Source organism: Pristiophorus japonicus, chromosome 11 (genome assembly GCF_044704955.1).
Source record: "Pristiophorus japonicus isolate sPriJap1 chromosome 11, sPriJap1.hap1, whole genome shotgun sequence".
NCBI lineage: Eukaryota > Metazoa > Chordata > Chondrichthyes > Pristiophoridae > Pristiophorus > Pristiophorus japonicus.
In genome coordinates, this window is record NC_091987.1 from 27,594,151 (window position 1) to 27,610,278 (window position 16,128).

The window sequence follows — 16,128 nt, forward strand, 5'->3', positions numbered from 1 at the left end:
GAATCAGCAGGCACTTGGTGAATCAGCGGGCAGACGGTGAATCAGCGGGCAGACGGTGAATCAGCAGGCACACAGTGAATCAGCGGGCACACGGTGAATCAGCAGGCACACAGTGAATCAGCGGGCACACAGTGAATCAGCAGGCACTTGGTGAATCAGCGGGCAGACGGTGAATCAGCGGGCACACGGTGAATTAGCGGGCACACAGTGAATCAGCGGGCAGACGGTGAATCAGCGGGCAGACGGTGAATCAGCGGGCACACGGTGAATCAGCAGGCACACGGTGAATCAGCAGGCACACGGTGAATCAGCGGGCACACGGTGAATCAGCGGGCACACGGTGAATCAGCAGGCACACAGTGAATCAGCGGGCACACGGTGAATCAGCAGGCACACAGTGAATCAGCAGGCACACGGTGAATCAGCGGGCACACAGTGAATCAGCAGGCACACGGTGAATCAGCGGGCAGACGGTGAATCAGCAGGCACACGTCGAATGAGCCGGCACACGGGGAATCAGCGTGCACTTGGTGTTGCGCTGCGCATCGAGTGCCATAGCAGCTTGGTGTGTGAATGGTGCGTGACGTGAGCACTGACCTTGAAGAAGAAGATGCCAAGCAGCTTGCTGATCACTCGAATGTAGATTTTTTGGTTCCTCATTATCTCCGTCTGCACAATTCCTGGGTGAACTGCATTTACCGTCACACCTGCCCGAGGCAAGAAATTTCCAAACACAACTCCTTACTTCAAAAACTTTGTACAAACACATAAATAGTTACATACGGTATATATGGCACAGAAACCGGCCATTTAGCCCAACCAGTCCATGCCGGCGTTTATACTCCACTCGAGCCTCCTCCCGTCTTTCAATCTTAAAGTCTTTTAAATCTATCAGCATAACCCTCTATTCCCTTCTCCCCGATATGCTTGTCCAGCCTCCCTTTAAATACATCGATACTATTCGCCTCAACCCCTCCCTGTGGCAGCAAGTTCCACATTCTCACCACTCTCTGAATAAAGTAGTTTCTCCTGAATTCCCCATTGGATTTTTCAGTGACTATCTTATATTGATGGCCTCTAGTTATGCTCTTCCCCACAAGTGGAAACATTCTCTCTGTACCCACTCGATCAAAACTTTTCATCATTTTAAAGACCTTTATTAGGTCACCCCTCAGCCGCCTTTTTCCAGAGAAAAGAGACTCAGCCTGTCCATCCTTTCCTGATATGTATACCCTCGCATTTCTGGTATCATCCTTGTAAATCTACTCTGCACCATTTCCAGTGGCTCTATCTCCTGTTTATAATATGGCGACCAGAACTGTACGCAGTGCTCCGAGTGTGGTCTAACCAAGGTTCGATACAGGTTCAGCATAACTTCCCTACTTTTCAATTCTATCCCTCCAGAAATAAACTCTAGTTCTTGGTTTGCTTTCTTATGGCCTTCTTAATCTGTGTTGCTACTGTTAGTGATTTGTCTATTTGTACTCCGAGGTCCTTTTGTTCCTCTATCCCATTTAGATTCTCATTTGTCCAAATAATTTATGACCTCCCTATTTTTCTTACCAAAATATAATACTTCACATTTCTCGGTGTTGAAATTAATTTGCAATTATTTGCCCATTCTTCAGGTTTATTAATGTCCGCCTATAATGTGTTTCAGTCTTCCTCAGTATTGACTATCGCCCCTCCAATTTAATGTCATCCGCACATTTACAAATTGTGTTTTTGATTGCTGAGTAGAGCTAGAAATTTCACTCACATCTATGGCGCCTGATCACCAGTGACATTGTGGCATTTGCGTCTTTTTAACTGCGGGAATACCGCTGGTGTGCGCTCCCGGGGTTTTCGGGTCCTCAATGTCGGCGGCGGCGAAGGCGAGTGATTGTGGTCTGGGGCGGGCAGCAAAAACCAGAAGAAAAGTCTCCCATCACCTTCCCTTTAGAAAGGGAAGCAGAGCCTCTGTAGGAAACGGCCGGAAAAGCTTCTCCACGGCATGCACGGCAATTCCCCCACGATTCCGGGGTCAAGGGTGATCCTGTGCATGCGCAGCCATTCCCCCACGATTCCGGGGTCAAGGGAGATCCTGTGCATGCACGGCAATTCCCCCACGATTCCGGGGTCAAGGGTGATCCTGTGCATGCACGGCAATTCCCCTACGATTCCGGGGTCAAGGGTGATCCTGTGCATGCACGGCAATTCCCCCACGATTCCGGGGTCAAGGGTGATCCTGTGCATGCGCAGCCATTCCCCCATGATTCCGGGGTCAAGGGTGATCCTGTGCATGCGCAGCCATTCCCCCACGATTCCGGGGTCAAGGGTGATCCTGTGCATGCGCAGCCATTCCCCCATGATTCCGGGGTCAAGGGTGATCCTGTGCATGCGCAGCCATTCCCCCATGATTCCGGGGTCAAGGGTGATCCTGTGCATGCGCAGCCATTCCCCCACGATTCCGGGGTCAAGGGTGACCCGCGATTGCGCCGCGAAGGTAAGGACGGCACTCAACATTTCAAGCTGCAGAGGTTGGTGCAAGTCAGTGGGACAGGAGCTGGGAGCATTTGTGAACATTTTTGAGGAGTATTTAGTATCTTGACAATTATATTATATTATAAATAATATCAATATAACTAGTAATAATTATAATAATAATAAATCTTCAAATTAATAATAATAACTCATTAATTAAATTGAAATGGATATATAAATATATATCAATATAATGGAGAAGCAAGCCATGCAAGTGGAGCGGGAGTTCGGTGGGAGAAAAAGGGGCCACTGGTTTCTCGGAAGAAGCCCTGGAGCCATTGATGGAGGAAGTGGAGGCGCGTTGGCATCAGTTAACACCGGGTGGGCAAGGGAGACCGTCACCGTCTGTGTATCAGCTGTCATGGTGATAGATCGCTGAGGTGGTGTCCTCTATCGCGCCCGTGATGCGGGGCCAAACCCGTGCCGCAAACGGTGGAATGACATCGTTGGGTCTGCGAGAGTAAGTACTAACTTTTATCATGTATTGATGATTGACGCTTGAATAGTGACATGTTTTATTATGTTATAAAGCTTGGTAACATTTTTATTTCCCATCATCAATCGCATTGTGTTAGTGCCCTGTATGTTCATCATGCAACATCTGCATGCTAACATAACTTAAATCGTGCAGTCGTTGACGAAAAGACTGGGGGACAGTTAATTGGGGATGTGTACCAATATTTTGTATGTGTGTATGTGTGTGTGTGTGTTTGTGCTCGGTGTTAGTCGCTGTCAAATTAGTTCACACATATTTTTTCTCACCTTTGCAGAAAAAACTAGCCGGCAATAGGGCGGAGCTACACGAAATGGGCGATGGTCCACCCAACACTGTTCCTCTCACGGACCTGGAGGGAAGCGCTGCAGCCCTGATGGAGGCGTCTGATTGCAGCGCCACGTGTGTTGGTGCTAAACCAGTTATCCCGGAGGGTAAGTCTGCATAGTCCCTGGGCTGTACTGCGATCAGCTAATTCAATGTTATGATTATATAATGTAGACTGTAATGTAATGGTGGGACCAAGACACGTTGTTAATGGTGACATGAATTTTTAGTTAATCACGCCGTGCCACTTGGAAACCAAACTGTTTGGGACTGAAGTTTTGTTATGTCATGTACTTTCTCTATCCTTTGCTCATGATACATTCAAGTAATGATTCTCAGTAAAAAAATATTTGCTCTCCACATAAGCCTGCGCAAAGTGAATTGCTCTGATGTTACCTCTGAACCCGAACATAAGAACATAAGAACATAAGAATTAGGAGCAGGTGTTGGCCATACGGCCCTCGAGCCTGCTCCGCCATTTAATACGATCAAGGCTGATCCGATCATGAACTCAGCTCCACTTCCCTGCCCGCTCCCCACAACCCCTTATCGGTTAAGAAACTGTCTATTTCTGTCCTAAATTTATTCACAGCTCTCTGAGGCAGCGAATTCCACAGATTTACAACCCTTTGAGAAAATAAATTTCTCCTCATCTCAGTTTTAAATGGGCGGCCCCTTATTCAAAGATCATGCCCTTTCGTTCTAGTCTCCCCGATCAGTGGAAACATCCTCTCTGCATCCACCTTGTCAAGACCACTCAGAATCTTTTACATTTCGATACGATCACCTCTCATTCTTCTGAATTCCAATGAGTAGAGGCCCAATCTCATCAACTTTCCTCATTGTTCAACCCCCTCACCTCCGGAATAAACCTTGTGAACCCTCTCTGAACTGCCTCCAAAGCAAGTATATCCTTTTGTAAATAGGGAAACCAAAAAGCACGCAGTATTCCAAGTGTGGCCGCACCAATACCCTGTATAACTGTAGCAAGACTTCCCTGCTATTATACTCCTTCCCCTTTGCAATAAAGGCCAAGATTCCATTGGCTTTCCTGATCACTTGCTGTACATGTATCTATCCCAAACTAATCCCACTGCCCCGCTCTCTCCCCATAGCCCTGCATCAATCCCCAAACTAATACCACTGCCCCGCACTCTCCCCATAGTCCTGTATCAATCCCCAAACTAATCCCACTGCCCCGCTCTCTCCCCATAGTCCTGTATCAATCCCCAAACTAATCCCACTGCCCCGCGCTCTCCCCATAGTCCTATATCAATCCCCAAATTAATCCCACTGCCCTGCTCTCTCCCCATAGTCCTGTGTCAATTATCAAATAATCCCACTGCCCCGCTCTCTCCCCATAGCCCTGCATCAATCCCAAACTAATCCCACTGCCCCGCTCTCTCTCCATAGCTTTGTATCAATCCCAAACTAATCCCACTGCCCCGCTCTCTCCCCATAGTCCTGTATCAATCTCAAACTAATCCCACTGCCCCGCTCTCGCCCCATAGCCCGTATCAATCCCCAAACTAATCCCTCTGCCCTACTCTCTCCCCATAGCCCTGTATCAATCCCAATCTAATCCCACCGCCCCGCTCTCTCCCCATAGCCCTGTATCAATCCCCAAACTAATCCCACTACCCCGCTCTCTCCCCATAGCCCTGTATCAATCCCCAAACTAATCCCACTACCCCACTCTCTCCCCATAGTCCTGTATCAATCCCCAAACTAATCCCACTGCCCCGCGCTCTCCCCATAGTCCTGTATCAATCCCCAAATTAATCCCACTGCCCCGCTCTCTCCCCATAGTCCTGTGTCAATTATCAAATAATCCCACTGCCCCGCTCTCTCCCCATAGCTCTGCATCAATCCCAAACTAATCCCACTGCCCCGCTCTCTCTCCATAGCTCTGTATCAATCCCAAACTAATCCCACTTCCCCGCTCTCTCCCCATAGTCCTGTATCAATCTCAAACTAATCCCACTGCCCCGCGCTCTCCCCATAGTCCTGTATCAATCCCCAAATTAATCCCACTGCCCCGCTCTCTCCCCATAGTCCTGTGTCAATTATCAAATAATCCCACTGCCCCGCTCTCTCCCCATAGCTCTGCATCAATCCCAAACTAATCCCACTGCCCCGCTCTCTCTCCATAGCTCTGTATCAATCCCAAACTAATCCCACTGCCCCGCTCTCTCCCCATAGTCCTGTATCAATCTCAAACTAATCCCACTGCCCCGCTCTCGCCCCATAGCCCGTATCAATCCCCAAACTAATCCCTCTGCCCCACTCTCTCCCCATAGCCCTGTATCAATCCCAATCTAATCCCACCGCCCCGCTCTCTCCCCATAGCCCTGTATCAATCCCAAACTAATCCCACTGCCCCGCTCTCTCCCCATAGTCCTGTATCAATCCCAATACCAGTAATCCCAGTGGGATTAGTTTAGGATTGATACAGGGCTATGGGGAGAGAGCGGGGCAGTGGAATCAGTATTGGAATTTGGCGAAGTGACAGGAAACAGCTTCTTCTTAGGCAATCCCCTCGTTGTTGAAGATGCTTCCACACTAAAATGTGTTCTAAGGTGACTGATGCCAGGTCTCCAACTTCATTTTAAAGTGTGAAAATGCCCGTGCATGAATTCTTTTAACATGGGGAGGCTATTGAACACCAGCTACCACACGGGATTGATGGAACAAGTTCTTGGTGCAATGGCAAAGGTATTCAAGACAATTGGAGACCAGGCTCTGCTGTATGGGCCTTACGCTTAACATCCATAAGACAAAGGTCCTCCACCAGCTTGTCCTCGCCGCACAGCACTGCCCTCCAATCATCAAGATCCACGGCGCGGCCCTGGACAACGTGGACCATTTCCCATACCTTGGGAGCCTCTTGTCAACAAAAGTAGGCATTGATGAGGAGATTCAACACTGCCTCCAGTGTGCCAGTACAAACTTTGGCCGCCTGAGGTAAAGAGTGTTCGAAGACCAGGCCCTCAAATCTACCACCAAGCTCATGGTCTACGGGGCTGTAGTCATACCCGTCCTCCTAGACACCTCAAGTCGCTGGAGAAATACCACCAACAATGTCTCCGCAAGATCCTGCAAATCCCCTGGGAGGACAGGTGCACCAACATTAGCGTCCTTGACCAGGCGAATATCCCCAGTATTGAAGCACTGACCACACTCAATCAGCTTCGCTGGGCAGGCCACATAGTTCGCATACCAGACATGAGACTCCCAAAGCAAGTGCTTTATGCGGAGCTCCTTCACGGCAAACGAGCCAAAGGTGGGCAGTGGAAACGTTGCAAGGACACCCTCAAAGCCTCCCTGATAAAGTGCAACATCCCCACTGACACCTGGCAGTCCCTGGCCGAAGACCGCCCGAGGTGGAGGAAGTGCATCCGGGAGGGCGCTGAGCTCTTTGAATCTCAACGCCGAGAGTGTGAAGAGGTCAGGCGCAGGCAGCGGAAGGAGCGTGTGGCAAACCAGTCTCACCCACCCCTTCCCTCAACGAATGTCTGTCCTACCTGTGACAGAGTCTGTGGCTTTCGTATCGGACTGTTCAGTCACCAATGAACTCATTTCAGGAGTGGAAGCAAGTCTTCCTCGATTCTGAGGGATGGCCTATGATGATGATGATGGGCCTAGTACACAGGAAGCAGAGAGTAGGGCTGAATGGTTGTTTCTCGGACTGGAGGAAGGTATACAGTGGTGATCCCCAGGGGTCGGTACTGGGACCACTGCTTTTCTTGATATATGTTAATGACTTGGCCTTGGGTGTACAGAGCACAATGTCAGGAGTACCCCCATGAGTCCATCACACTTCCAAACCAATATTCACTTCTGAGTACCGTTGAGGGCAATGGTGCCTCTGGGGAGTGCAGCCAGAGCCAATTCCAAGGCACCACGGGTGGCTCAGCTGCACAGGGGGGAGGAGGGACAAAGAACAAAAGAGCCCTAGTGATAGAGGATTCTATAGTTAGGGGAACAGACGGGCGTTTCTGCAGCCGTAGACGTGACTCCAGGATGGTTTTGTGCCTCCCTGGTGCCAGGGTCAAGGATGTCACAGAGCAGACGCAGGGCATTCTGGGGGTGGGGGGGGGGTGGGCGGGGGTGAGCAAACAGCTAGAGGTTGTGGTTCATATCGGGATGAACGACAGGTAAAATGAGGGATGAGGTCCTACAGGCAGAATTCAGGGAGCTAGGAAGAAAATTAAAGGGTAGGACCTCAAAGGTAGTAATCTCCGGGTTACTACCGGTGCCACGTTCTAATGAGTACAAGAATAGAAGGATAGAGAGGATAAATACGTGGCTGGAGAGTTGGTGTCGGAGGGAGGGCTTTAAATTCTTGAGGTATTGGTACCGCTTCTGGGGGAGAGGGGACCTGTACAAACCAGACGGGTTGCACCTCAACAGCGCCCGGACCCAATATCATCACGGGGAGTTTTGCTAGTGCTCTTGGGGAGAGTTTAAACTAGCTTGGCAGGGGGATGGGAACCTGAAAATGAATTCAAAAGGGAAGGAAATAAAGTAGAAATTGGATAGCAAGAATGTAGAAAGCAAATCTGTAAGACAAAGGAAACAGGGCTTAGTATGTAGTAAGCAAGGAGGTCTTCCTGTGCTGAATGGTATATACTTTAATGCAAGGAGTATAGCGAAGAAGGCGGATGAGCTAAGATCACAGGTAGACACTTGGGAGTATGACATTATAACCATTACAGAAACATGGCTGAAAGAGGGGCAGGTTTGGCAGATCAATATTCCTGGCTGCAGAATTTTTAGACAAGACAGAGAGGGGGGTAAAAGGGGGGAGTGGTGTCATGGTACTAATTAAAGAAACTATTACAGCGGTGTGGAGGGATGATATGTTAGAGGAATCATCAAATGAGGCCATTATGATCAAATTGAAAAATAAAAAAGGGGCGATCACACTGCTGGGCGGGTATTATAGACCCCCAAACAGTGGGAGGGAGATAGAGGAACAAATATGTAGGCAAATTGCTATGAAGTCAAAACACCATAGGGTAGTAATAATCGGGGATTTTAACTATCCGAATATTGATTGGGACAAATTTAGTGTGAAGGGTATAAAGGGTGTGGAATTCTTGAAATACATTCAAGAGAACTTTTTTAGTCAGTATGTAGCAAGCCCAACACCAGAGGGGGCAGTCTTGGATTTAGTTTTGGGGAATGAAGCTGGGCAGGTTGAAGGGGTATTAGTGGGAGAGCACGTGGGTGCCAGTGACCATAATTCAGTCAGATTCAAGTTGGTTATGGATAAGGACAAGGATAGGCCTGGAATAAAAGTTCCGAATTGGGGAAAAGCTAATGTTGCTAAGTTAAGGAGTGATTTGGCCACAGTGGACTGGAAACAGCTACTTGTGGGTAAATAAGTGTCGGAACAGTGAGAGGCATTCAAGGAGGAGATCTGGAAGGCTCAGGCCAAACATGTGCCCTTGAAGAAAAAGACTGGGAAAAATAATTCTGGAGCCCCCTGGATGTCTAGGGACTTACAGGAGAGGATAAAGAAAAAAAGGGAAGCTTATACCAACGGCAAAATACTATAGAATCCTTGGAGGAATAGAGAAAGTTAAGAGGCAAAATTAAAAAGGATATTAGGAATGCTAAAATTCCTGGCTAAAATTAAGGAAAACCCAAAGATGTTCGCTAAATATATTAAGAGTAAGAGGGTAACTAAAGAAAGGGTAGGGCCTATTAGCGAACAGGTGCAAAATTAAAGCACATGGTATTGGGGGTAATTATTGACGTGGATAGAGAACTGGTTGGCAGACAGGAAGCAAAGAGTGGGAAAGTCCAAATACACCACATCCACTGGTTCTCCCTTGTCCACTCTTACACCCTCAAAAAATTCTAGAAGATTTGTCAAGCATGATTTCCCTTTCATAAATCCATGCTGACTTGGTCCAATCCTGTCACTGCTTTCCAAATGCACTGCTATTTCATCTTTAATAATGATTCCAACATTTTCCCCACTGCTGATGTCAGGCTAGCCGGTCTATAATTACCCGTTTTCTCTCTCCCTCCTTTTATAAAAAGTGGGGTTACATTAGCTACCCTCCAATCCAGAATCTGATCCAGAATCTATAGAATGTTGGAAAATGACCATCAATGCATCCACTATTTCTAGGGTCACTTCAGGCAGACTATCAGGCCCTGGGGATTTATCGGCCTTCAATCCCATCAATTTTCCTAACACAATTTCCTGACGAATAAGGATATCCTTCAGTTCCTCCTTCTCGCTAGACCCTCGGTCCCCTAGTATTTCCAAAAGGTTATTTGTGTCTTCCTTAGTGAAGACAGAACCAAAGTATTCGTTCAATTGGTTTGCCATTTCTTTGTTCCCCATTATAAATTCACCTGATTCTGACTGCATTTGTCTTCACTAATCTTTTTCTCTTCACATATCTATCGAAGCTTTTGCAGTCAATTTTTATGTTCCCAGCAAGCTTCCTCTCATACTCGATTTTCCCCCTCCTAATTAAACCCTTTGTCCTCCTCTGCTGAATTCTAAATTTCTCCCAGTCCTCAGGTTTGCTGCATTTTCTGGCCAATTTCCCTTGTTAGCCACGGTTAAGCCACCTTCCCCGTTTTATTTTTATGCCAGACAGGGATGTACAATTGTTGAAGTTCATCCATGTGATCTTTAAATGTTTGCCATTGCCTATCCACCATCAACCCTTTAAGTATCATTTGCCAGTCTATTCTTACCAATTCATGCCTCATACCATCGAAGTTACCTTTCTTTAAGTTCAGGACCCTAGTCTCTGAATTAACTGTGTCACTCTCCATCTTAATGAAGAATTCTACTGTATTATGGTCACTCTTCCCCAAGGGGCCTCGCACAACAAGATTGCTAATTAATCCTCTCTCATTACACAACACCCAGTCTAGGATGGCCAGCTCTCTAGTTGGTTTCTCGACATACTGATCTGGAAAACCATCCCGAATATACTCCAGGAAATCCTCTTCCATCGCATTGCTACCAGTTTGGTTAGCCCAATCTATATGTAGATTAAAGTCGCTCATGATAACTGCTGTACCTTTATTGCACGCATCCCTAATTCCCTGTTTGATGCCATCTCCAACCTCACTACTACTGTTTGGTGGTTTGTACACAACTCCCACTAGCGTTTTCTGCCCTTTGGTATTACGTAGCTCCACCCATACCGATTCCACATCATCCAATTTAATGTCATTCCTTACTATTGCATTAATTTCCTCTTTAACAAGTAATGCTACCCCACCTCCTTTTCTTTCCTGAATATTGAATACCCCTGGATGTTGAGTTCCCAGCCTTGGTCACCCTGGCGCCATGTCTCCGTGATGCCAATTACATCATATCCGTTAACTGCTATCTGCGCAGTTAATTCATCCACTTTATTACGAATACTCCTCGCATTGAGAGATGATGAGTACTGTAAGAAACAAAGCAAACAGATAGAAGAGTTGAAAAAGAAACATAGTCAGGAGATAGGGGACTTAAAGAAGCAGCAAGTTCAGGAGATGGGAGACTTAAAAAGGCGAATTACAGACAGAGAGCCAGACCTCTCAAGCTGCTACAACAGAGAGTGTGGGCGATCCAGGCCGGAGGTGTTCTGGTGAATTAGGAGAAAGTAAACAAGTTACAATCTTGTGAGAGAGAGAGAGAGAGAGAGAGAAAACCTTACGTGTGACCTACGAGATGCCAGAGGCACCTTGAGGGAAGCTCTCCAGAGCCCTGATAGAGAAATGGATCACACTCAGTGCAGGTTGACGATATACGAACTAGAGGGAAAGCTGGGGTAACGGGATGCTCTTGTGGCCGTCACAGCCAGACCATATGATTCAGTAGGAGCAGCGGGCAGAGGGGAAGTGATAGACCGGGGTGCACTGGAAGGAAAGGCATGTGGTTGGGGAGACCCCGGAGAGTCCAACAATAGTAAGGGCAGACCCCTGTGAGTGTCACCGTTAGCACCCAGCCCTATAATGACAAGGGGGAGGAGACACCTCCCGAGACACACTCCCTTCCCTCAATGCTTCTGAATTGCAGGCTTGTGTTAATGAGTTCGGTCCCATAACACTATCCAAGTGGCCCATCGATGTGAGGATATGATGGGATGCTTGGAAACGAGGACACGACGAATTAGACAATGCCAATTTGAAACCTGTTCTGCTCGCAGCTATCAATCCTAAAATACGACAAAATCTTTCATTTATGGTTTATAATACCCTCACTACCCCAAAATAGGTTATGGAGTCCATTCAGAACAGTTAGGCATTAAAAACATGGATATGGCTGAGAAATGTTATCAAACCATACAGGGCCAGCAGAATCACCCATGTGTACAGGGACAGGCTGTACACAGTTTATACTGGAATCCATGGTGTACAGGGACAGGCTGTACACAGTTTATACTGGAATCCATGGTGTACAGGGACAGGCTGTACACAGTTTATATTGGAACCCGTGGTGTACAGGGACAGGCTGTACACAGTTTATGAACCCATGGTGTACAGGGACAGCCTGTACACAGTTTATACTGGAACCCATGGTGTACAGGGACAGGCTGTATACAGTTTATGAACCCATGGTGTACAGAGACAGGCTATACACAGTTTATGAACCCATGTGTACAGGAACAGGCTGTACACAGTTTATGAACCCATGGTGTACAGAGACAGGCTGTACACGGTTTATGAACCCATGGTGTACAGAGACAGGCTGTACACAGTTTATGAACCCATGGTGAACAGGGACAGGCTGTACACAGTTTATGAATACATGGTGTACAGGGACAGGCTGTACACAGTTTATGAACCCATAGTGTACAGGAACAGGCTGTACACAGTTTATACTGGAACCCATGGTGTACAGGAACAGGCTGTACACAGTTTATACTGGAACCCATGGTGTACAGAGACAGGCTGTACACAGTTTATGAACCCATGGTGTACAGGGAGAGGCTGTACACAGTTTATGTTGGAACCCATGGTGTACAGGGACAGGCTGCACAGTTTATACTGCAACCCGTGGTGTACAGGGACAGGCTGCACACAGTTTATGTTGGAACCCATGGTGTCCAGGGAGAGGCTGTACACAGTTTATGCTGGAACCCATGGTGTACAGGGACAGGCTGCACACAGTTTATGTTGGAACCCATGGTGTACAGGGAGAGGCTGTACACAGTTTATGCTGGAACCCATGGTGTACAGGGACAGGCTGTACACAGTTTATACTACAACCTGTGGTGTACAGGGAGAGGCTGTACACAGTTTATACTGCAACCCGTGGTGTACAGGGACAGGCTGTACACAGTTTATACTGCAACCCGTGGTGTACAGGGACAGGCTGTACACAGTTTATACTGCAACCCGTGGTGTACAGGGACAGGCTGTACACAGTTTATGTTGGAACCCATGTGTACAGGGACAGGCTGCACACAATTTATGAACCCGTGGTGTACAGGGACAGGCTGTACACAGTTTATGAACCCATGGTGTACAGGGAGAGGCTGTACACAGTTTATGCTGGAACCCATGGTGTACAGGGAGAGGCTGTACACAGTTTATGCTGGAACCCATAGTGTACAGGGACAGGCGTACATGGTTTATGAACCCATGGTGTACAGGGACAGGCTGTACACAGTTTATGGACCCGTGTTGTACAGGGACAGGCTGTACACAGTTTATGAACCTGTGTTGTACAGGGAGAGGCTGTACACAGTTTATGAACCCGTGTTGTACAGGGACAGGCTGTACACAGTTTATGAACTTGTGTTGTACAGGGAGAGACTGTACACAGTTTATGAACCCGTGGTGTACAGGGACAGGCTGTACACAGTTTATGAACCTGTGTTGTACAGGGACAGGCTGTACACAGTTTATGAACCTGTGTTGTACAGGGAGAGGCTGTGCTACCTGTCTGATGTTGCCCGACACGACACAAACATTCCGTCTCCAGGTCGCATCCAGGGATCATAGTCTGACTGCGGTCCTATGTCAAAAACGACTAGACAGGTTACAACCGATCATGCATACTTCAGGGGTGTTGCAGGGGGCAGAAACGATGTATTCAGCCTGCGAGCGCCAACTACTGGCGATGTTCTGTGCCACTCAACGCTTTACCTACATCACGGGCTTCCAGTGGGTCATCTTACATTTCCCTCACACCCCGCTGAACCTGCTCATGGAACCAGGCGATTGTTGGGTCTCAGCCCAACGCATTAGTAAATGGACTTTGGAACTATTTACAACGGGACATTGATAGAACCCCAAACAGACTCCTCTCTTACCACTATTATTTGTGTATGAGGGACAACGTCACATGTATCTGCTGCCCTTAATACACTTTGATTCCCATCCTGTTTTGCGATCGCCAATAGAAGGAGCTTCTGAGATAGAGGTGGACAGTTTTTCACACCACATACAGGGCTCACCCTGTGCCTGCTGTGTTGTGGTCCTCCCTCACAAGGCTCTCAAGTTTAAAAGTATCAAACATTCAGGCCAATATGCGGAGATTTTGGCCCTCCTCATTGCCGTTCAAGAATCTTCTGACTCCCCGGCAAGCATTAGAAACATAGAAACATAGAAAATAGGTGCAGGAGTAGGCCATTCGGCCCTTCGAGCCTGCACCGCCATTCAATGAATTCATGGCTGAACATGCAACTTCAGAACCCCCTTCCTGCTTTCTCGCCATACCCCTTGATCCCCCTACTAGTAAGGACTTCATCTAACTCCCTTTTGAATATATTTAGTGAATTGGCCTCAACAACTTTCTGTGGTAGAGAATTCCACAGGTTCACCACTCTCTGGGTGAAGAAGTTTCTCCTCATCTCGGTCCTAAATGGCTTACCCCTTATCCTTAGACTGTGACCCCTGGTTCTGGACTTCCCCAACATTGGGAACATTCTTCCTGCATCTAACCTGTCTAAACCCGTCAGAATTTTAAACGTTTCTATGAGGTCCCCCCTCATTCTTCTGAACTCCAGTGAATACAAGCCCAGTTGATCCAGTCTTTCTTGATAGGTCAGTCCCACCATCCCGGGAATCAGTCTGGTGAACCTTCGCTGCACTCCTTCAATAGCAAGAATGTCCTTCCTCAAGTTAGGAGACCAAAACTGTACACAATACTCCAGGTGTGGCCTCACCAAGGCCCTGTACAACTGTAGCAACACCTCCCTGCCCCTGTACTCAAATCCCCTCGCTATGAAGGCCAACATGCCATTTGCTTTCTTAACCGCCTGCTGTACCTGCATGCCAACCTTCAATGATTGATGTACCATGACACCCAGGTCTCGTTGCACCTCCCCTTTTCCTAATCTGTCACCATTCAGATAATAGTCTGTCTCTCTGTTTTTACCACCAAAGTGGATAACCTCACATTTATCCACATTATACTTCATCTGCCATGCATTTGCCCACTCACCTAACCTATCTAAGTCACTCTGCAGCCTCATAGCAACCTCCTCGCAGCTCACACTGCCACCCAACTTAGTGTCATCCGCAAATTTGGAGATACTACATTTAATCCCCTTGTCTAAATCATTAATGTACAGTGTAAACAGCTGGGGCCCCAACACAGAACCTTGCGGTACCCCACTAGTCACTGCCTGCCATTCTGAAAAGTACCCATTTACTCCTACTCTTTGCTTCATATCTGACAACCTGTTCTCAATCCACGTCAGCACACTACCCCCAATCCCATGTGCTTTAACTTTGCACATTAATCTCTTGTGTGGGACCTTGTCGAAAGCCTTCTGAAAGTCCAAATATACCACATCAACTGGTTCTCCCTTGTCCATTCTGCTGGAAACATCCTCAAAAAATTCCAGAAGATTTGTCAAGCATGATTTCCCTTTCACAAATCCATGCTGACTTGGACCTATCATGTCACCTCTTTCCAAATGCGCTGCTATGACATCCTCAATAATTGATTCCATCATTTTACCCACTACTGAGGTCAGGCTGACCGGTCTATAATTCCCTGTTTTCTCTCTCCCTCCTTTTTTAAAAAGTGGGGTTACATTGGCTACCCTCCACTTCATAGGAACTGATCCAGAGTCAATGGAATGTTGGAAAATGACTGTCAATGCATCCGCTATTTCCAAGGCCACCTCCTTAAGTACTCTGGGATGCAGTCCATCAGGCCCTGGGGATTTATCGGCCTTCAATCCCATCAATTCCCCCAACACAATTTCCCGACTAATAAGGATTTCCCTCAGTTCCTCCTCGTTACTAGACCCTCCGACCCCTTTTATATTCAGAAGGTTGTTTGTGTCCTCCTTAGTGAATGCCGAACCAAAGTACTTGTTCAATTGGTCTGCCATTTCTTTGTTCCCCGTTATGACTTCCCCTGATTCTGACTGCAGGGGACCTACGTTTGTCTTTACTAACCTTTTTCTCTTTACATATCTATAGAAACTTTTGCAATCCGTCTTAATGTTCCCTGCAAGCTTCTTCTCGTACTCCATTTTCCCTGCCCTAATCAAACCCTTTGTCCTCCTCTGTTGAGTTCTAAATTTCTCCCAGACCCCGGGTTCGCTGCTATTTCTGGCAAATTTGTATGCCACTTCCTTGGCTTTAATACTATCCCTGATTTCCCTTGATAGCCACGGTTGAGCCACCTTCCCTTTTTTATTTTTACGCCAGACAGGAATGTACAATTGTTGTAGTTCATCCATGCGGTCTCTAAATGTCTGCCATTGCCCATCCACAGTCAACCCCTTAAGTATCATTCGCCAATCTATGCTAGCCAATTCACACCTCATACCTTCAAAGTTGCCCTTCTT

At 47.4% G+C, this 16,128-nt stretch overlaps 1 protein-coding gene across 1 annotated transcript in view; it reads right to left on the reverse strand.

Annotated features, from left to right (window-relative positions):
• Positions 1–516: 516 nt before the first annotated feature.
• LOC139275520 (retinol dehydrogenase 13-like) overlaps positions 517–16,128 on the reverse strand; it is a 46,002-nt gene continuing 30,390 nt past the window's right edge. Inside the window, exon 5 of the mRNA XM_070892690.1 lies at positions 517–707. Coding sequence (XP_070748791.1) covers positions 517–707 — 191 coding nt within the window. The remainder of the gene's footprint in view (positions 708–16,128) is intronic.